Below are 21,371 nucleotides of genomic sequence, written 5' to 3'. Positions count from 1 at the left end.
TTTCTCTAGCTGTTTGCCCAGGTTTGAGGAACTCAGGCATCTCCTCAGTGCCTTGTTTCCCCTGTTTGCAAAGTGCGGATGATTTGATCACTGGTGCACTTTCCAGACCGCATTTCTCTTCCAGCCCAGCAGGCTCAGCAGAGATGGTGAATGAGATGGAAAGGTGCTGTACATGCTGTCAGTGTTGTGATTACTGATAGATTTAAACCTGGATTACACTGAGCCAGGGATTTGTGGTTTTACTTCAAAGTTTGTTCTGGGCTTGACTTGGTGTTGAGAAGAGAGGAGGAATGGAATCCTGTAAATGTGACCATTCAAAGTTTTTTTTTATTTGCCGAGAGATTGCTTCCTATTAATATTTGACTTCCCAAACTATGAGGGGCTAGAGTTGCCCAAGGAATTGTGATCCCTTGAACACAGGTGGCAGCAAGGCAGCTATTTTTCTTTCTTCAAGGTTTGTGTTCTCTCTTAAAGTATCTGTTATATGGCTGCAGTTTCTCTTAATATTTCCTTAGTTCTTCAGCTTTTGCTGGGAAGTGTTAAACATAATGTTAAACCACCATTAATTAAATCATTAAGTGCAAACCAATTTAACTATGTGTTCTGTTGGCAGTAAAAAAACCCCAGCAATCTGAAGTCATTGATTTGTTGTTGGCTTGTGAACCTTAGATTCTTTTAACTATGGCTTCGTATTACAAAGAATTCTGTTGAACTCATGTTCTGCTTATGAGCATCTAGCTGGCCACTGTGATAACAGTATGCTGGACTAGATGGGCCTTTGGCCTCACCCAGCAGGGCTTTTCTTATGTGTGAACCTAGCACCCTTCCTTAACCATGGTTTGTTTGACCACCACACTCCAGATGCTCACTAAACTACAAAGGCATGAGGCAATAGCAGCTGTAAAATGAAGCAAACTTTGGAGAAACGAGCACGGATTGTTTGTTCGTCTGTGGGAACGCTTGTGTTTACTCATGGTTTGTTAAACAAGCAATGGCTTAGAGTTATGTGCAAACCAGATGAATGTGTATATGCTGCTCACAAACACACAGTAGGGTCCTAACTCCCATGTTGCAGCTGGTGCTGGAGATTGGACACTTACTTGTCAACATAGGTTTTTTTTAAGATTAGTCAAATACATTTCCTCTTTTAGAGAATTCAAAAGAAGTGGAGGCTCATCTTATGCTCTTATGTCAACTTTTACACAGAAAGGGTTCCCACTGTAAATTTCAATAAAGTATGATAAACAATGAAAACAACAATCAATATTGAAAACAGTCAGTTCCTTCACAGAAGAAGGGAAAGCAGTAAGAAAACATAACAAACGTCCATAGTTGAACAGGAAAGCTGGTTTCAACTAGCCCAGTGTGCCAGCAGAAGCCAGTGCAGGGACTTCCTCTAGCACAGAGGGAGTTTCCCCTCTCCTCCCCACCATACCCCATCTGCACCTCTCCCCAAATCTGCTCTGTGGAGGGTCAGGAGAACTCGCAGCAGAGAGTACAGGAAGAGGGGAGCGGGGAATGCTTGCACTGATGGAATGACTATATTAATGTGACGTTGAATTCCACCCAAAGTCTGTAACTCTGATTCTTCAAGCCCACCTAGGGCTGGCTGTGACTGTGAGCAGGATTCCTGCATTGCAGGGGTTGGACTAGATGACTCTTGGAGTCCCTTCTATGCTTCCTCATGCCCCCACCTTACCTAATATGGTTGAGCTTTCATCTTGTGCCCTGCAACTGCTGTCTGATAAGGAAGAAGCAGTATTTGTCCCCATTAACATTCTGCATTCATGTAGAGTACCTTGAGAGAGATGCCATAGCTAGGCTTCCATAGCAGTTTGCTGTTAGTGTGGTGGGGTACGTGAAGCCTGATGCTGCACATGTGATACCACTGATGCCACACTTAGCTCTTGACCTAAACTTTTTCTCCTTTAAACTCCGACTCCAGAAAAAGCAATGTCGTAACTTCTGCAAAGTAAAGCAAATACTTTGGTTTGTATCTCATTTTTTACCAGGAAAAGTCCAGACGTGAGCTCGTCCTAATTTAACCACAGTCTTTATCCATTAGTCAGAATGTCACCACCTTCACTCAGTTGATTGACTTAATTGAATTCCTGAGTGCCTTTTCATTTTCATACATTGTTGCTTCAGTGAGCTGGGTTCATGTACTAAATTAAATAACAATGAGCTGCTCAACCAGAGCAATGCACTGATCAAAAGCTTGGCAGAGATTTCCTTATTGCATGTTAAATAATTGGATTACATGTCAAACACTTGGGGGGGAGGGTAAGGAGTTTTTTTTACGCAAACAAGCCAAGGCAGAACTGTTCTGTACCATGTGCTATGTGCTTAAAAAAAAAAACCCACCACCAACAATTACCTTCAAGGTAACCTTGGGTTCATTGCCAACCAAATTAGAATTCCTTGATGTGTAGAAATTAGTCAGATTAAATGCATTTGCACATATGTGCATGTGCTTATTTTGCATAATTTATTCTGCTTCTGCCAACTACTGGGCAGGATAGCGAGCCATGCTTTGGAAACTGATCTGAGCCTCTGAAACTTCACATATATGCTAATAGGGTCTGAACTGCCAATGAGTGACTCAGAAAGAGATCTTGGGTGGATGGGGATCATGCAAATACTTAATGGAGGCCAGGGGAAGCAGCTCAGTGAAGACGCTGAACCCAGTGTATAGCACCTGTGGAAAAAGACAAATTCCATGCTAGGGATCCTTAACAAATGGATGGAAAATAAAGCTGCAATTAGCACAACACATATCTGTAGAGAAGCAACACTTGTGCTCAGCTCTAGTCACCACACCTCAAAAAGGTGCATAAAATTATGTATATTGCAGACAAAGTGGATAGGAAAGTGGAAAAACTTCTTCCTCTTTCATAACACTAGAACCTGGAGCCATCAAGTGAAATCGAATGTTGGAAGATTCAGAACAGAGAAAAGGTAGTATAGGCAACCCACAGCTTTGCTTGGGTGGTGAATGAATGAATGAGTAAATAAATAAATGGAGGGCAGAGAAAACCCAATCTTTGTTTGTTTATTTATTTCCACCCTCCTACAGCTGTGATTGTGGGCTTACCCTCCTTTGGGAAGGCGGTGTGAGTGTTCTGGCAGCATCCCAGAGCCCTTGCAATGCCTTCCAAAAGCTGGGTATGCAAGGCACTGGCCTTTGAGAAGGCAGCAGGAGGGCTGTAGGAACCTGCCAAAGTCCTTGCACCAGCTTCCCAAAGCCAGGTAAGCAGCTCTACCACTTTGTGGCAGGGGGAAGGGCAGTTCTAGAGATTCCTAGCTTTATGCATTTTTGCATTTATATGTGGACCCCCAGATATGAACCTTCACATAAGATGCGAGTTACCTGTACTTCAAGAAGCACATAGCAAAAGCTTGGATTGCTTTAAAATGAATTTAGACCTATTTGTTGAGGATAAGCCTATAAATAGATAACAACCATGATGCTTATATTTTACCTATTTACTACCGCTAAATACCAGTTGCTGGGAATCACATTTGTCTAAACCCCTTTTAGAGTCATCTAAGCTGGTGGCCATCATTTCTACTGACTTCCATAGTTTAAGTGTAAGGAAGTTATTTTCTCCCACTTCAGCTCCCAATTTAGCTTCATTGAATGACCCCGGGTTCCAGTATTATCTCCACACCATGCTTAATTTCATACTCCTCTATAATATCTCTACCTACTTGCATTTTTCTCTCTACAAAAAGAGCTTCAAATGCTGTAGCCTTATCTCATAGTGGAGTTGATTCAGACCCCCGATTGCTTTGGTTGCCCTTTTTCTGCACCTTTTCCAGCTCTGCAATATACTTTTTGAGATGCCAGCAAGAACCAATCTGTCTGCCACGGCTGACTGCACAGCGTCTTCAGCAAGGCCTTCCAGTCAGATATTGGAGGCCTCAAAAGTTACGCTTTGATGTTACCCTGCCGATTTGCAGAATGGGTTCCTTCCACCTTTGTGACACACCTTGGGAAGATGGTCCTGGAAAAGTGTCTGTAAAATGGGGAAGAGAACCTCCTGGTACTTTTACAGTATACCTCTGCTGACTGGTGTGGGAGAGAATCTGTGGTGAACTAAATTGCTGGTTTGTACGGTACTATTTCCAGGAGTTACCATAGCAACGCCTACGTCTTTATGATCCATGTTTTACCTTATAAGATGTACAAGCTTAAAGATGTTTGGGAGTCTTCTTTTTTTTTAAAGGAAAATTCAAACACCTACACATATTGTTGGTGTGTGTGTGTTGTTATCCATCCTTGGACTCTTTCCCAGTCTGTTACATATGCATCCTCGTTCCTTTGATTGCTATATACAATCTGTCTCCCTGACAGGAGCATGCACACATATGCTCACACTCCTACTCACACCCTTAGCGCTGCACAAATGGCAGTTTCGATTTTCGAAAGGTGTGTGTATGTGCACATTTTGTCGCAATTTTCAAAACCCAAAGTCCAGAACGGCTGATGAAAATACCTTTACTGAAAAAGCACAGGGTACTTCTGATGAATCATAACATAAACATGGCATCCAGAAGGAGCAGCCCTGCATAAAAAAATGGCAAGGAACTCCTGTGGGTTGCTTCATTACCAAGCCCACCTTTCCATTGCATGCAGCACATTTCAAGCCTTAGATGGATTAGGAAATCCACTGTGCATTCGGAAATAAGATGAAGGGAGGCTACTGCCTTCAGCCTGAAAAGCCCTCTTTTCTGAGAACATATCTGAGATTTTAATCCCCCCTCATCCAATAAAAGAAGGCAGCTTTGCAGAATTAAATACCCTCCCCAGTTTTGTTGACACCCGCACTGCAGGGCCTTGAGATAACCCTAGGTCTGGGGCACTGCAAAGGATGCAGAATGTTGGTTAGGCTGCCAGAAGCTGTTGCTGCTGTCTCTTGCAGGAGCAATTGGGGAGGACCTTCATGGGAGGAAGTGCACCTGCCCACTGCTACACCCCAAGGAGCTGTTGGGAGAACTACTCTTCCTCCTGGAGAAGTTTAGTGATATCGTCCTCTTGCCCGGTTTCTCTGGCTACAAATAGAGCGGAGAATTTTGAGAGGCCATTTGCACACAGCTCTCTGTTTATCAGCTACGGACAGGAAAAGAACCTTTGGTGCTTGTGGATCACCATCTTGTCTTTACTGACACAACACTGTGTTGGGGGATAAGACAGAAAGTAAGGGGCTACATATTACAAAGCATTTCTCTTAAAGAAAATAGAATGCTAAAAGAGTGTGATCCCATGCAACTTTACTCCAAACGAAGTCCTGCTATCTTCAGTGGAGTTTACTCCCAGGGAAGTGTGTACAGGATTCTAAGCTTATGGGCAAGTTACTAAGGCAAAAGTTGGTGAGACTTTTATCATCGGAAGATCTAAATAAAAGAGGCACCCAGTTAGAACAGTTTAATTTTAGGTGGTTCTACTAAAAAAGCTTGGTAAAGTCCTTTGCAGCACCATGGGTCTTGTAGCCATTCAGGTTTAGTCCATTATTCTTCTACCAATCAGAACAAGAAAGTTCAGGAAGTTGAATTTTGCAAATTGATGGGCTTGGTGCCATTATTGGTGTAAATGTAAAAGTGGCTGTAGTGGGGTTTTGAGATGTCTGTGCATGTATTGCATTTTGAGCAGCGACAAGCTGCAAGAGTAGTCTTGCTATCCAGACAGTATTAATCAGCCACATCTCATCAAGGTAACTGAATAGAAATAAATAAATTAGCACCTAAATGCAATGGGAAGAAAAAACAACAGCTGTTGCCATATCCTTACAGCAAAAGGTGCAGTCCTGAGACTGCTTATTACACAACAGCCAAAAGTTTCAATCTCCTAAAGAATCCATCTTCATTACACTCTGTGGGGAGCGCCTGTTCTGTTCTGTCAAATTTTATCCATAGAAATTTGGGGTCTTTTTACACCATCCTGCTTGTACCTGAATCTCTTATGCCTGTCTGAGTTACTGCATGGAGAGCAGTATAAGGTGCCTGCATTTCAGGGCTCTGTAGGAGCTGTTTTGAAGCTTCAGTTGAAGTGACGAAGACCTTGCAGTGTTGTCAAATTTCACAGCAGTGCTCCATTTGCTTCATAAATGTTTTCTGTGCTATTCTTCCTGCTCCAGTTGTCTTTAATTGATCCAGTGCACCCAGTCCTGGGTTCATGCCCAGGATTCAGTCAAGTGAACTGGCTGTGTATCCAAGCAGCGCACATGGCGAAGTACTTTGTAAAACTCTGCTCCTATATGCACTGATTTGTGTGTGCGGCATACACCCACATTTTTACTGAGCCACTGCTGAACATATTTGTGCAGCATTGGATGCTTCCGTGGTGGCATAGCAACATTTGGAGTTTGCATAGGAAAAAATGGTATCCAGGCCTACAAGGAACAAACTGGTGTTGTATTATGCGCACACGCACACACACACGCACACACACACACAGAGCGCTACTTTACACTCTACCCATGTGTCAGTGTAATTCCAAGATGGTGAATCGCTAAGAGGGTTGTTAACCTCTGGAAGGATCTGGGATTACCCTAACTAATTTTGGAGTGTTTGTACCTCTATCGCTAGACAAGAGCCAGGAATGGTGTCTTTTTCTGTTCCTGTCCAGCTTTCCATTATCATGTTGTTATTTATTTCATTTGCTTTGTGGATACATGTGTATTCATGCATACTGAGCAGGGAGAGAGGTGGAGAAGTGATATGTGTGTGTGTGTCCACATATGCATTCCTGCACAGTTGCATTATTTCTATTTATTCTGTCTCCCTGGTGCAACACAATGACAATATTGCAATACAATGACAATATTAAAATACCAAGAATAAAACAATTAAAACACACAAAGTGCACATTACAATTCACTTGAAAACAACAGAATAACCTCTTATTTTTCTTTATGCAAAAACTTAGATCCCAGTTCTCCCTCTCCAACATGGAGTCTTCCAAAGCAGCTTACATAAGTGAGGCAGTCAATAAAGCACTGCCTTTAAGTATTAGAACCAGAAATTCAGCAAGTGGATCTCCTGATAGATGTGCTGCATTGTACATTGGACTGTTTCCCAGCTATCATCTAGAGCAGGGGTGTCAAACTCAAATTCATCGGGGGGCCGCATCAACAGTTTGGTCACCCTCAAAGGGCCGGTTGTATCTGTAGGACTTTATCAAAGTTATTTTTCCTTAGGCACTGGTGTGTGTTGTCTTGAACCTATACACTATTTAATATACCTATTCCAGTATGATTTTAAATAAGAATAGAAGAAGAAATAATAATGATTTTTTTAAAAAGATGACAAGATGGGCTTCCAGGCAGACTGGAGCTCCAACGGGGAGGAGACAGGAGCCTGTCCCAACAGAGCAGAGCAGAAGCAAATGTTGCCTCCCCCTGCCCTGCCGCCACACTCAGGAGTCGGAGGATACGGAGCTGCAGTTTGGACAGCAGCAGTTTCTTCCTTGCAAGGGAGCCCCGGCGGCACTGCGGGCGCAGGTGGCCAGGATGTCCTGCTGGGGCCCCGAGCTGCTGCAGTTGCTCCCGGGGAGGGGGCTATCCGCCAAGTCCTCCGGCCCGGAGAAAGCCGATGGGTTGGCGTGGGGAGGGGAGCGGTGTTTCATAGCCAGGCTCCCGCAGCCAAGTTGCTGGCAGGCTCCCACTTTGCTCCAGCCACCCAGATGCCGGCGCGGTCCTCTTCGGGGTGGGAGGCGCCCCTGCTTTGTGGTGTGGCACACCGCCCGCCAGCCCAGCTCCCTCCACCCCACTCTGCGCAGCTGAACCGGCAGCAGCTTCGCCTCTCCCAGCCCAGCCGGGGCGCGCCGCCTGTGGCAGGACCTGCGCCAGGTCCCCGCTCTCCACTTGCCTCCGCCGTTCCCTTCCCCGCCTGCCGGACCCGCTACTTACCCACCAGACCCCCAGCCAGCCCCTGGCCCCGCCGCCCGCGCCCCTGGCCATCTCCTCGCCAGCTGCAGCGCCGCAGTGGCCTCTTCTTGCGGCCTGAGCGAGTGAGCGAGCGGCGTTCCAAGCGTGGCTCTCGCTCCCTGCCTCCGCGGCTCTCTTGGGCTCCAAAAGTTGCCACACGCGCAACCCGCCCCCTCGAGCTGCCGCGCCTGGGAGGCTGCGAGGGGCGGAGGCAGCCGGCTCCGAGCTCGGCTTCGCGGGACTGCCTCCTCTGCAGCGAGCCCCGGACTGTACCGAGCGAGCAGAAAGCCTCTTTGCCCGGCCCGCGAGGCAGGCGAAAGTTGCGGGACCCGCCAGTAGGCAGCGCCGACGGGGCGTGTCGGTTGGAGCCCTGTCTGCAAGCAGGCAGGGAAGGCTGTTCGCGTGGGTCACTTTTTAGAAAGGCAGAGAGCCTCTGCTGGAGTGCGGACCCTAAAATCTGGGTTGGGACCAGTAAAAAGGACGAGAAGCTTGCTTCCTCGCCCTTGATGCCACGGGCCACATGACGAGGTCTGGCGGGCCGGATTTGGCCCGCGGGCCTTGTGTTTGACACCCGTGATCTAGAGTTTCTACCCCTTCCATCCCAATCCTCTACTCTATCCAGTTGTTGTTTTTTTTTTTTTTTAAAATCAAACTTTTAAGTATACAGTATCTGCGGAATGGCAGATATGCCAGCTTGATAATTTATAACAGCAGGTTCCCTATCCTCTTAGACGCCGCCACCTTTCTCTTTGCTTTTATGTCTTCATTCATCAATATGGCCTTTGATGAAATCTTTAACAAGAGAGTGACCATCAGCTGGCAGTGGGAGGCACAACTAGCCTGAAATTAACCAGTTGGTTTTTTTAAAACAAAGGCACCTAGACTGTTGTTGAGCACAATGTGAAATGTGATTTTCTGGGAACTGGCTCAGATTTCAAGGGTGAGTTATTTGATTGGAAATTATCAAGCAGTTTCATTTCAGTTGTATATACAGGAACTTTGTTTTGTCTGGAAGAAATAGCGTCACTTCACCAGCAGTACATTATTCTAACAAATGGAATAACATCATCCCTAAGAAAACAAACACACTGAGCTGTTTCCTTAATTGCTAGTTATTTGTCCTGATTATTTTGCATTTCAAAGTGTATAAAATCCACATCCTTTTATGTGCAGCTAATGTCTGTGGAAGTGAATTACAGTGCTGAGGGTTATTAGGCAAGGTATTTCCTTGTGAAGCTGGTGGGGAGGGGGAATGGAGCACATTTCACCTCCTGGAAAGGGTCTGTGTGATGTCTGTTCAAGCCAGCTGCAGTAATAACCCCCTTTTCTCCTGCTAGAACATCCACCTGGTGGCCAAGTGGCTGAGTTCCTTGGAGAAGAAGCTAGAGCAGCACAGTGAAGGCAGTCACCCTGCATTTCGTGTCTTCATTAGTGCAGAGCCTGCGGCTTCACCTGAAGGCCACATCATACCACAGGGCATCCTTGAGAACTCCATCAAAATCACCAATGAGCCCCCAACAGGAATGCATGCCAACCTCCACAAGGCTCTGGACAACTTCAACCAGGTATTGGCCCACCATCTCAGGGAGAATCTCAATGTTCTGCCACAACAGCCAGGAAGGAGATCAGCCTAACAATTAGCCAATGCACCCAGTGTGGCACGCATAGCTGTGCACTGGACTGGGAATGGCTTTACAGAGACTCACTGAGATAAAAACCAAGTGCCATGTTTCCACCGCTGTGTTGTGCTGCTGTGTGTGTCCTTGAGTGTTGCTAATTGGAGCCGCCGTCTGTGTGAACTGAGGAAATTGCTAGTGTACTTTTGCAGTCTCCTTAAAGCTTTTCCTGTTCATACTTAGGCATTTTCTTGCATCCCTTAAAATGGTCATTTGGTGCTCGTCACGCCATTACTGTGATGGTTTCCCATTGGCAGGGAGACCAGCAAGAACCCTCTGTGCAAGGCTGCTATGCCTTGATTGGCCATCCTGAGAAGGAGGACATGGGAGGGAGTGGGTCCCCTTGCTCATAGGTGTAAGCCAGCACTGCCTAGGATGCATGATCTGGGGCTTCACTCCCTTGGTGGAAAGATGTGTGTTGCTGAACTCTGATGATGGGCCTTGCCATTCCATTGCAGTATTCTCCTGGGTAAGAGCTGGAATCTCTGGGCAGGCGCAGTTGGGTGAGGACCAATGCTGGAACTCTGGCTAATTTTGTTTTCACCTACTTTCATTCATAATCCCAGGCTCAGGAGAGAGGAGGGGGTGGAACTTTCAAAATTTCCTCATTCCCATCCTGCCTTTGCAAATCAGATAGTAATTAATGTTCTCGAAATGGCTGGATTCTTACAAAATGTATCTTATCCTCCAAATCCTGCTGTACGTGGGAGCAGTGGCTTCACACCTCATTTGGCTGCTTTGAGTTGCTGTTAGAACTAATGCAAGGAGCAGAGTCTCACAAACAGCTTATTATTGTATCAATTTTATATAAAGACTGTGGTTTGGTATTGCATCAGCATCATGTTGCTGTTTTGGGTTTGCAGCTAGAGAGACATGTGCAGGGTGCATTTGTCTTAGAGCTGCCTTTCCCTCCCTTTTGCATCCTGGAGCTTGGAAAATTTGGGGAAAGAAGTCAATTCCTGCTTCTCTCGCTTAGTTACACTTTTAAACCCATGTGTCAAGAGTCCATGGACGCCGGCTGGCCCACCTGCTCTCTATTGTCCTGCAATTTGTCATAATGAGCCCAGGTGCACTGGCCATAACTCCAAGCTGCGGGCGTATCCTTTCTCTTTAATTCATGGGGTTAGTTTGAAGATGGCAGTATTGTTGGGCTGAAGGTCAAATACAGAGGAGCCCTTTCTGTTGTTGGATGATTGATTCCATTGAAAGTGTGGTGACCGGATGTAGTAAACAGTAAAAGAATATGTCCTCTGCAGTCATCCAGACTGCAGCATATTATAAGGCGAAGTACAGAAACGGCCAAGATCTGCCACATCAGAAATGCTTATAAAACAGGAAAAGATGGGACAAGTGGGATTATGCTTTCTTATTCTACATAAGTTCTGGAAGCAAGCTTAAATATTTATTTATGTTTGGGATATTTTTAGTTGTGGTTTTCATCAGATGTAAAGCACTTTGAAAAAATTAAAATGTTATTTACTTGGCCTGATAATAATACCGTATTGGCCCGAATATAAGCCGCACCCAAATAGAAGCTGCACCTTTAAAATTCAGGGGGGGGGGTGGAGAAAAAAAGACAATACCTGAATGTAAGCCATTCCCTGAAAATTCCACAGGCACTCACACCCATTCCGTTTTACCATATGTCTGTTTCAGCAGCGATATCGTAAAAGCCAGTTTTTGTAAGGTCGCGAATTTAAGCCGCGCGCTTTAACTTTTCACAGGGTGGCGCTGTGGGTAAAACCTCAGTGCCTAGGACTTGCCGATCGTATGGTCGGCAGTTCGAATCCCTGCAGCTGGGTGAGCTCCCGTCATTCGGTCCCAGCTCCTGCCCACCTAGCAGTTTGAAAGCACCCTTAAGTGCAAGTAGATAAATAGGTACCGTTTATAGCGGGAAGGTAAACGGCGTTTCTGTGTGCGGCGCTGGTGCTGGCTCGCCAGCTACAGCTTCGTCACACTGGCCACGTGACCCGGAAGTGTCTTCAGACGGCGCCGGCTCACGGCCTCTAGAGCGAGATGAGCACGCAACCCTAGAGTCGGACACGACTGGCCCGTACGGGCAGGGGTACCTTTACCTTTACCTTTTACCTTAACTTTTCACAGTCAGAATTTGGTAAAAAAGTGAGGCTTATATTCAGGCCAATACTGTATCCCTCTCAAAGTAGAAAAAAATAATTAGATTACAAATAGGCTATATCCTAAAAAAATAGAATCCATAAAATGGATTAATGAAGAGGTATAATTCTGGTAAGTCTAGGAAGTCAACTCTGACCCTCTTATAATCTCTCACACAAATAAATCTAACATAATTTGGGGGGGGGCGGTACTTGGATAACCCAAGTCCAATGCTCCAGTGTGTATTTGTGTTTGGTAAATCTGCAGTTCATGAGACCCTTGCTGAGGACCTCGCGTGGTGCTTACCAAGAAAATACCTATTTCTCTCCCTCTCCCCCGCTTTTGCCTTGCAGGACACCCTGGAGATGTGTGCCCGTGAGAATGAATTTAAGAGCATCCTTTTTTCCCTCTGCTACTTTCATGCTGTGGTAGCTGAAAGACGCAAGTTTGGGCCGCAGGGCTGGAACCGTTCCTACCCCTTTAACACTGGGGACTTGACCATTTCAGTCAACGTTCTGTACAATTACTTGGAGGCTAGTTCAAAGGTGAGCAGCGTCATATATTTCATACATTAAATCATGAAACCTGTTCCTGGGTCGTTAATAGATAATCAGTGGCCTTTTTTGTTTTGTTTTGGGGACTAATCTACTACTGTAGCTCCAAGCAAAGGGCACATCTTTCATCTTACAATCCCCATTCAAATGAACTTTTGTTTCTGGCCTGTGTGTGTCTCCACCATGGCATTTCTGAGAAAATATTTGGAAGTGTTTGGCTGCCAAGATAAACGTGTTCAGTCTAGGGAACTGGGAAAATCCTTGTTTTAAGTAGCAATCCTCCCACCTTTTCTCCCTTCCCCTCACCATACATATACACATATACACACAGTCTGTTCTGCAGTCTGGGCTTCTCTGAGCGACTCTCTTGTGTACAGCATGGAGCGGTTTTAACTGCTGTGTTACATTAAATTTGTTAGAAAAAATGTAACTAGTGACATGAAAGCATTTCCTGAGACTTAAGGTTTAAAAGGGTGCATGGTGGCTGCGCTCCTAGGAAGCAGCACCTCCTGCAACCTGTAGCCTGTGATTAGTCAAAATGGTTGCATGCTGCCTCTGGGATGGTGCTTTTAATTACCAGGTGCTGGGGAACAACTGCAGTTGCCTTCCTGTGGAAAACAGGACTAGGTGGGCCTTTGGTCTGATCTGGTGCCTATTGTTGTTTAGGTTCCCTATGACGATTTGCGATACCTCTTTGGAGAGATCATGTATGGAGGACACATCACAGATGACTGGGACAGACGTCTCTGCAAGACCTACTTGGAAGAGTTCATCAAGCCTGAAATGTTGGAGGGAGAATTCTTGCTGGCCCCAGGATTTCCCCTCCCAGGGAACATGGATTACAACAGCTATCACCAGGTATCCCTGCTGAACACACTTACTTTATTTATTTATTTATTTATTCATTCATTCATTCTGGTGGGCGGTTCTTTTTCAGCCAGTTGTTCACAATCTCCCCCAAAGATCCCACTCTAATGATAAATGTGACAGTGCACCTTTCACTCTTTCAGTTCATGCATTAATAGAAAATATTCTTTTGCTGACCACAGCAGACCTGATGGAAAGCTGCACCTGTTTGCTTGAAAGCATTTCTGAGGCTGCAATCCTAACCCTGTACACACTTACTTGGGAATCAGTCCTGCCGAACTTAGTGGAGCTTATTTCAGAGGGAACAAGTAGAGGATAGCACTGTCACACACTTTGACAGTGCTGTTCATTGTATTATTAATACTTTGGTTTATATATTGCTTCCTTCAGCATGCTCAGGGACATTTTTTATCTTAGGGTTTTATGAGAAAACCTCTGGATCTTCAAGAGCTGTTTAATCTTCTGTCAGGCAGGGAGGGGGAGGTGCTAGCAACAGGATATGAAGAGCAAGTCTTGTTTTATTTTAGAAGAAAATAAGTGGACTTGTGAGCACTTGTTGACAGTGGTGCTCCCAAGCTTGAGGTAGCCCAGGGCAAGATGTGCCCCAGGAGTTCCTCTGACTGCTTTGCCACCCTGCTTTCTCTTTTCCATGTGCTGCTCTGGTTGCTCATTTCCCCACCTACTCTTCCGCAACCAACCTGGAATGGAAGAAAGAGATACCCTTTTCTTCCTTTCCCCCCTCAAAACGAATGAAAGAAAAAAGCAACCCATTCCAGGTGTGACACCTAATGCCTAGTCAGTCCTTTTCCACCCATCACTTAAGAGGGGGTATGAAGGGGTCAGTTTGCTCTCTAGCGCATTCAAATACACCCCTGTGTAAAAAGTTGTTTTTTTCAAAAGGAAGCAAAAGTTGTTGCAGTGACAGGTGCATTTTGAGGCTCTTGTTTTCTGCCCCAAAATTCAGGGCTAACAGTGCCACTGTTCATTATCCATTTCCTAAAGATAAAGGTAAAGGGACCCCTGACCATTAGGTCCAGTCGTGACCGACTCTGGGGTTGCGGCGCTCAACTCGCTTTATTGGCCGAGGGAGCCGGCATACAGCTTCCGGGTCATGTGGCCAACCTGACTATGCCGCTTCTGGCGAACCAGAGCAGCGCACAGAAACACCGTTTACCTTACCGCTGGAGCGGTACCTATTTATCTACTTGCACTTTGACGTGCTTTCGAACTGCTAGGTTGGCAGGAGCAGGGACTGAGCAACGGGAGCTCACCCCGTCGCGGGGATTCAAACCGCCAACCTTCCAATCAGCAAGTCCTAGGCTCTGTGGTTTAACCCACAGTGCCACCCGCGTCCCATCCATTTCCTAGCTACAAACTAAAACTGTTGCACCCAAAGGGCACACCAAACCAAGTTTAGAATTGGCTTCTTATTGGAATTTTGTAGCAAGGTTTGGGTATAACAGCTGTAAAACTTGGTTGGGCTGAGGCTGGTCTGATTTTTAATGCAGCATACCTGAAGCTGTAATGCTGGCTTCCTAATGGCCCACTAGCACTACAAATGAATCAGAGGCATGTGTCCTGTTAGTAGTATTGTGTGAGATGCCTGAAACCCTGCTGATAATCCTGATGTGATTTTGCTGCCCAGTATATAGACAGTACGTTGCCTGCTGAGTCTCCGTACCTTTATGGCCTCCACCCCAATGCAGAAATTGGATTCTTGACCCAAACCTCAGAAAAGCTCTTCCGCACTGTTTTGGAGCTGCAGCCCCGGGACACCAGCCTTGGAGAAGGTTCAGGGGCCACCCGGGAAGAGAAGGTGAGTCAACAGCAGATAGATAGTGCTTGATTTAGTTTCATCCTGAATCCTGTTCAGTTTATGGGCAGTTCATACAGCCTAGTTAGCTTTCGCTAGGCAGTAGGAACTGCCTTTATTGATTCCAAGGGAGGTCCTGGAACTGTACAGTTCCAGTACAATATCCACAATGTTGTGGGCATTGTAGAAATAAATGGCTTATGACCTCTGCTGTCATTCAAAATTAATGGTGGAAATACACCATGATTCTCACACAGAGGAGCCAGTACAATCCATTACATGCCTAGATTTGACTTCCTCCTAGAGATTAAAGAGGGAGACCATCCAGACAGTGACGCCTCCCCTATCTAGTTTGTAGTCGCAGTGTGCAACCCAGGAGGATGTCTTGGAAAAACCAGGCAGCTGCCATACAGATTGCAGAACTCTCTTTGGGTGATATGGATTCAAATCCCCACTTGGCCACGAAACTCACAAGGTGATCTTGGGCCAGTCACTGCCTTTCAGCCTAACCTTCAGCCTCACAGGGTTTTTGTGTGAAAAAGAGAGCGAATTTATGATATCTGGGTTTGAGGGCTGAAGAAAATATTGGTTTATAGAAAGTGGAATTGTTGGGTGTTGTTTTGGTGTAGATGTTCTTTTCTATATATAGCGGACAGACAAAGAATCAGAAGCTTTTTTCATATATTTTTTTACTAGTTTCATTCCCCTCTTTTTTTCTTTCATTTTTCATTTTTCCCTTCCTCCCCCCCCTTTTGGTTTGAGTTTTTATTTAGATTAGTTTCTTAGATATTTGATATTAACCTTTGTATATTTTCTTTCAAACTTTAATAAAATTTATTGGGGGGGGAGCCTACCTTACAGGGTTGTGGGGATTAAATGAGGAGGAAGGGGGAAACCACCTGTTCCACCTTGAGCTCCATGGATAAAAAGGTGGGATTTAAATGCAAATAATAATAATAATAATAATAATAATAATAATAATAATAATAATAATATAATGGGTATACAAGAGCTGGAATATCCTAGATTAAGATCAACAAGGGAGATTTGGGGCGTTTTTTCAAGAAACTCTGATGCCTTCTTTACATAGTTTAAATCTGTAGAAGACTTCTCAGTACAATAAAAACAAACATACCTATTTCCTCATGTTCTCTTAAGGGAAACATTTACTTCATTAAACTCCAGTACATGCCTATAAGGTACAGGAAGGTCAATATTAAAAAGTTGGTTTATGAACACTTTTTTCTGGCTGCACTTCATGGACAGTTGAGGATCAGCCCCATTATTTCCTCCTCTTTACACTCAGAGGCCAAGATTAAAATGGTTAATCCCAATCTTGGGTTAATTAATTTTTGCATTTGTTGCTGCCAAGGCTGATCATCTTCTTGGCTTTCAAGTTCCTGTACACGTGGCTTCTTTTTCTAGGACCACGGCCAGAACCAGACACATGGTCTGGGCTTTTTGGTTAACTACTCAAGCGAAAGCCTCACTCCGAGTGAAATAAGATCAAGTGTGCTGACATATTAAAAGGAGGAATGTGAATTGGCTGGCAGATTCCCTGCAATCCAGGCTTCATTTTTGTGCCTGTGATTTTATGGGTTATTGCAAGTTGGATGCACACTTAACGTCATGGAGCAGAGAGCCCTGAACCCATGGAAACAATTTCACCCTTGGGGAGGTGCAGCTCCACCCTCCACAATAAATGCCAGTGGTCTTGTTGCAATTACCTTTTTCTTCCCTTGGAATTTCTCTGCTGTTTCACCAGCAGAAGGGCCTCCAAATTTGAAATTCATTTTAAGTAATGAATGTGGCAACAGTTAGGGGTGTGCTCAGCCTTCCTAAGAAATTTTCCCAGGCTTAGAGAAACTCTTTTGGCTTCCCTCTAAATGATTTTGCCTTTTATGGCTGAAGGAAGAACCCCAACTGTTACATCATATTTTGCTTAAATGCTGGTGATAATTCTGTTTGCCAGCCTACAGCAAAGGGAATCCTTGGAGTGTGCCAACTTACCTGCTGACCAAGATCTTTCTGATGTTAAGTTCTCCTCTCTTACTGCCCAGGAATCTTAACCCTCCACCTCCAGTTGTGGATGGAAATCTACCAGGGAAAATGTCTGCAGAGCAAGTTACTTTTAATTTTGGTGCAGAAAGGGAACTACTATTCTTTCTGGTATACATGGACACCCTTTGAATTTGGCAGGAGTAAAGCTTCTGATAGAATTGCTGGTTTATGGCCAATAGATCAGATTGATTGGCAGGTGACAGAGAAGACAAGGGAATACAATACAATGCTTTGAAGAAAGGACCGAAGGTCATTCTATACATTTTAAATGATTTAGTGGCTTAAATGTATTAATATCCGCCGTCTCATGAGATGATGTTCCAAACTCTGGTGACCATGCTGCTGAGCTGAGCTGCAGGGAGACCTTGGGAGCTGACAGACTTTTCTTGTCTTGTTTACAATGTGCTGAGATAGTTCACCTTAAAATTCCATTTAAAATAATCTCCTGCATTTGTCAATAATACATGAATAAAATTGCTCATAAACGGTGCAATACAGTATGCTCCACTGTTTGATTTTTACTTTTATAGCTTCATCCATCTCACTGAACCAGCCCAACCTCAGAATGAGGCACACGGGAAAATGGGAAGAAGGGGGGGGGGAGAAAGAAAGAAAAGGAGAGGAGAGGAGTGAGCTCCTGCATAATATGTGGCCATTTCTAAATCATCTCTGTAAAAAGAGCCACTTTGAATGCTTGTAGGTATTTAGAATGTATTTAGAATGTAATAGCCCATTTGGATGGGTTGATTTAGAGGAGCCAGGTTCATGTCGGCTCAGCTTTATCTTCAGCAGGTGCAGGTTAACTTTCACAAGGCAGCAATGAATAGTTGATTATCTTCTCTGACTTCTGCAAGCAGTGGAGGCTGGTCCAGTAGAGTGAATGGGACACTGCCTCACCAACTTCGGCCTGCCCTGAGCCATCCCCCACTGTCCTGCCTTCTTAATTACAGTGCTACCTCTGGAAGTGAACGGGATTCATTCCGGAACCCCATTCACATCCCGAGTAGAGCGTAACCTGCAACTGCATGTTTGCGCATGTGCGGGTCACGATTTGCCACTACTGTGCATGTGCGTGATGTCATTTTGAGCATCTGCGCATGCACGAGCGGCGAAACCCAGAAGTAACGCGCTCCGTTACTTCCGGGTCGCCACGGAGCGTAACCTGAAAATGCTCAACCTGAAGCACATTTAACCTGAGGTATGACTGTACATCAGTCCAGAGCATAGGACTGCCTTTCACCTTCTTCTTCTTTAGTCTCAGTGTTGCCCTTACAGAACTCAGCAAGGAGGAAGGAAGAGACAAAATTAGAATTAGTTGGCTCTGGCTGCCAGTGGCTCTGGGTCAACCGCTGTTGGTCCACCTGCCTTTCACTTTACCTGTCCCAATGGGCCCCAGCCACCACTTTCTGCAATAAAATTTCAGTAACCCTCCTTTTGGTATGCAGGTGAAGGCGCTGCTGGATGATATCCTGGAGAAGCTAACTGATGAGTTTAACATTCCTGAGCTGATGGCCAAGGTGGAAGAGAGGACGCCATACATTGTTGTTGCATTCCAGGAATGTGAGCGTATGAACCTCCTTACTAGTGAAATCAGGAGGTCGCTGCGAGAACTTGACCTGGGGCTCAAGGTAGAGGCTCTTCGTTGTGTAACATTGAGTGTGAAAATGGGCAAGTGACCCAGTTATATGTTGCAGCCCTCCAGTCCGGGATGAGTGTCCTGTGTAACTAAATTTTACATCCTGAAAGGAAACTTTGTATACAAGGATGCATAAACCGCAAAAAGTAGGCATATATGTTGTAACATCAGTGGGTGATATCAGATGCTGATCATACGTAAGTTAGTACTTAAGTCCATTAATTTCAGTAGGTCTGCTCTGAGGTATGACTTAATTGGGTACCACCCACTATTGTTAAAAAGATACCAAATGATAAAGTACTGCCAGTGGAACTAAATGATGGACAAGCTCAGAATATAAAACGTAGCGTGTAATAGAAACAATATAAACTCCAAGAAGTTAGCAGCTAGTAATTTAGCTGCTGATTTCCAGGGGGTAATATGTGAAATTAATCTCTCTTGTTTTTTGGCCTCAGTGTTGTAATGATAGTTGAATTCCCCTGTGACTCTCTGTAAACTTAAATACATTTTAATGTACTTTATTATTATAAATCATTTTGGGATACCTGTGGATGTGCCAAGCAATATATAAATATTAGGAACTCACACACAGGGCCCTATTGTCTCCCTTCGCTTCCTCCGTAGGCTGATGTGTAGCTTATACTTCAGCCCTGCTGTCTCTTTGGCCCTCTTTTCTTCAGCTCTGTGAACTTGAATGCTGCTGGCCGCCATCTTCCATGCTGCATCTCACACCCTTTTGATAGCAAGGAGGGTTTCAATAGTAGTTTGCGCGAGAGTAGGGTCCCATGAGGGCCGCTTCACAACTCCACTGTTTGTTCATTTGTTTGTTTATCACACCCTTTGACTCTTAGGTAGGTGTGCAAAGTAAGATGAAAATTGGGCACACCTTGGTTACGTCTGTCCCTGTTTTTCAAATCACTCCCCACTTTTGCCTCATTTAGCTACTTTGTCTCTTGACCACCCTCCTGCCCGGCACTCCTCTTTACCTTATAGCATACATTATCTCCTGAGCACCCTGAAGTGCCTTCAGAGCCCCACTTTGCCACGGTTCCCTGTCTCCAACCCTGTACCACCTGCGCTCCCTTCAGGTTCCTCTTCCATTCTGCCCTCTCCTTCCTTCCTGCCTGCCTTCTTTCTTATGTGCTTCTTGCCCCTTACCTTAAAATTATATGTACATACCAGGATTAGCAAGGGAAGAAATAATGTTAAAACATTTCTAGTAGTTTAACACATATTTTTATTTTCCTTAAAAAGAAAAAAGAGAGAGATATGAATACATTTCTAGATTTTACTCTTCAAAGATGCTGGTCGTCCTGTCTCCACCAACGTTGTTTGCAGGTTGAACATGACAGTTTTTGATCTCCTGAAAACCATTCTAAACAAGACATCAGGACAGATAAACATGTTGCTTTGACATATTTGCTGCATTTCTGAATGAGACTAATGCCTTTCCCCCTCTCTCATACATTTTTAAAAGGGTGAATTAACCATGACCAGTGATATGGAGAACTTACAGAATGCCATCTTCTTAGACACAGTACCTGAATCATGGACCAAGAGGGCTTATCCTTCCATGGCTGGTCTAGGCAGCTGGTTTGCTGACCTTCTTAACCGCATCAAGGAGCTGGAGACCTGGACTGGGGACTTCCTGCTACCATCTGTGGTGTGGTTGGCAGGATTCTTCAACCCACAGTCTTTCCTGACAGCTATCATGCAGTCCATGGCCAGAAAGAACGAGTGGCCTCTAGACAAAATGACCCTGCAGTGTGATGTGACCAAGAGGAACCGTGAGGAGTTCAGCAACCCCCCACGGGAAGGTGCATATGTTCATGGCTTATTTATGGAAGGTGCGCGCTGGGATATGCAGGTAAATATGAGCATTGGGATTTTGTTGCTGCACTAAGGGAATGGACCGTTTAAACAATCATGTATGATATCATGTAAAAATAACTTTAAATTAAAATGTGTGGAATGTTTTCTATTGAAGCCTGAAATCTGAAGTAGGGACTGGTCAATATTTCTAGTGGTGGGAGGAGGAGAAGGAGAAGGAGGAAAGTGATGTGATGGGTGGGTAGTTGCGAATGGACTTTAGTGCCTGCCAGGCTGAGCAGAACTTTGGTGGATTTTGATTTTCATTCTCCTATTTTCATGTTTGCGGAGGGAGAACCTTTTGTCAACCAGCCGGTGTGATGTAGTAGATAGAGGGTTGGACTTGGACCTAGGAGACCTGGATTGAAATCCTTGCTTGGCCATGAAGTTCACTGGGTGACCTTGGGCCAGTCACTGCCTCTCAGCTGAACCTACCTCACAGAGTTGTTGTGGGGGTTAAAAGAGGAGGGGGAGAACCACATACATGCCATCTTGAGCTCCTTAGGTAAAAAAGGTGGGGTTATAAATGTAATGAATACAGTGGTACCTCGGGTTAAGAACTTAATTCGTTCTGGAGGTCCGTTCTTAAGCTGAAACTGTTCTTAACCTGAGGTACCACTTTAGCTAATGGAGCCTCCCGCTGCTGCTGCGCTGCCACGCAATTTCTGTTCTCATCCTGAAGCAAAGTTCTTAACCTGAGGTACTATTTCTGGGTTAGTGGAGTCTGTAACCTGAAGTGTCTGTAACCTGAGGTACCACTGTAAATAAGTATAAATAAACAAATGGCATGGATGTTGAAACCGTTCTCTGATTTTGACAGCTAGCGTAAGATTAGACAGAACTGTGCAAAAG

At 44.9% G+C, this 21,371-nt stretch overlaps 1 protein-coding gene across 6 annotated transcripts in view; it reads left to right on the top strand.

Annotated features, from left to right (window-relative positions):
- DNAH9 (dynein axonemal heavy chain 9) overlaps positions 1-21,371 on the top strand; it is a 220,452-nt gene that overhangs the window by 167,756 nt on the left and 31,325 nt on the right. For 5 of the 6 annotated variants that reach the window (XR_008328846.1, XR_008328847.1, XM_053376205.1 and 2 more), the window contains 6 exons: positions 9,266-9,493; positions 12,073-12,264; positions 12,940-13,131; positions 14,786-14,956; positions 18,460-18,642; positions 20,128-20,517. Coding sequence is in view for 4 of the 6 variants with exons in the window: in XM_053376205.1 (XP_053232180.1) it covers positions 9,266-9,493; positions 12,073-12,264; positions 12,940-13,131; positions 14,786-14,956; positions 18,460-18,642; positions 20,128-20,517 (1,356 nt within the window). In the remaining 2 variants the exon portion in view is untranslated. The remainder of the gene's footprint in view (positions 1-9,265; positions 9,494-12,072; positions 12,265-12,939; positions 13,132-14,785; positions 14,957-18,459; positions 18,643-20,127; positions 20,518-21,371) is intronic. The other variant, XM_053376206.1, reaches the window with a different exon arrangement.

Source organism: Podarcis raffonei, chromosome 2, assembly GCF_027172205.1.
Source record: "Podarcis raffonei isolate rPodRaf1 chromosome 2, rPodRaf1.pri, whole genome shotgun sequence".
Classification (NCBI taxonomy): Eukaryota; Metazoa; Chordata; class Lepidosauria; order Squamata; family Lacertidae; genus Podarcis; species Podarcis raffonei.
Note: the sequence above shows the minus strand (reverse complement) of the source record. Positions and strands in the feature narration are given on the sequence as shown.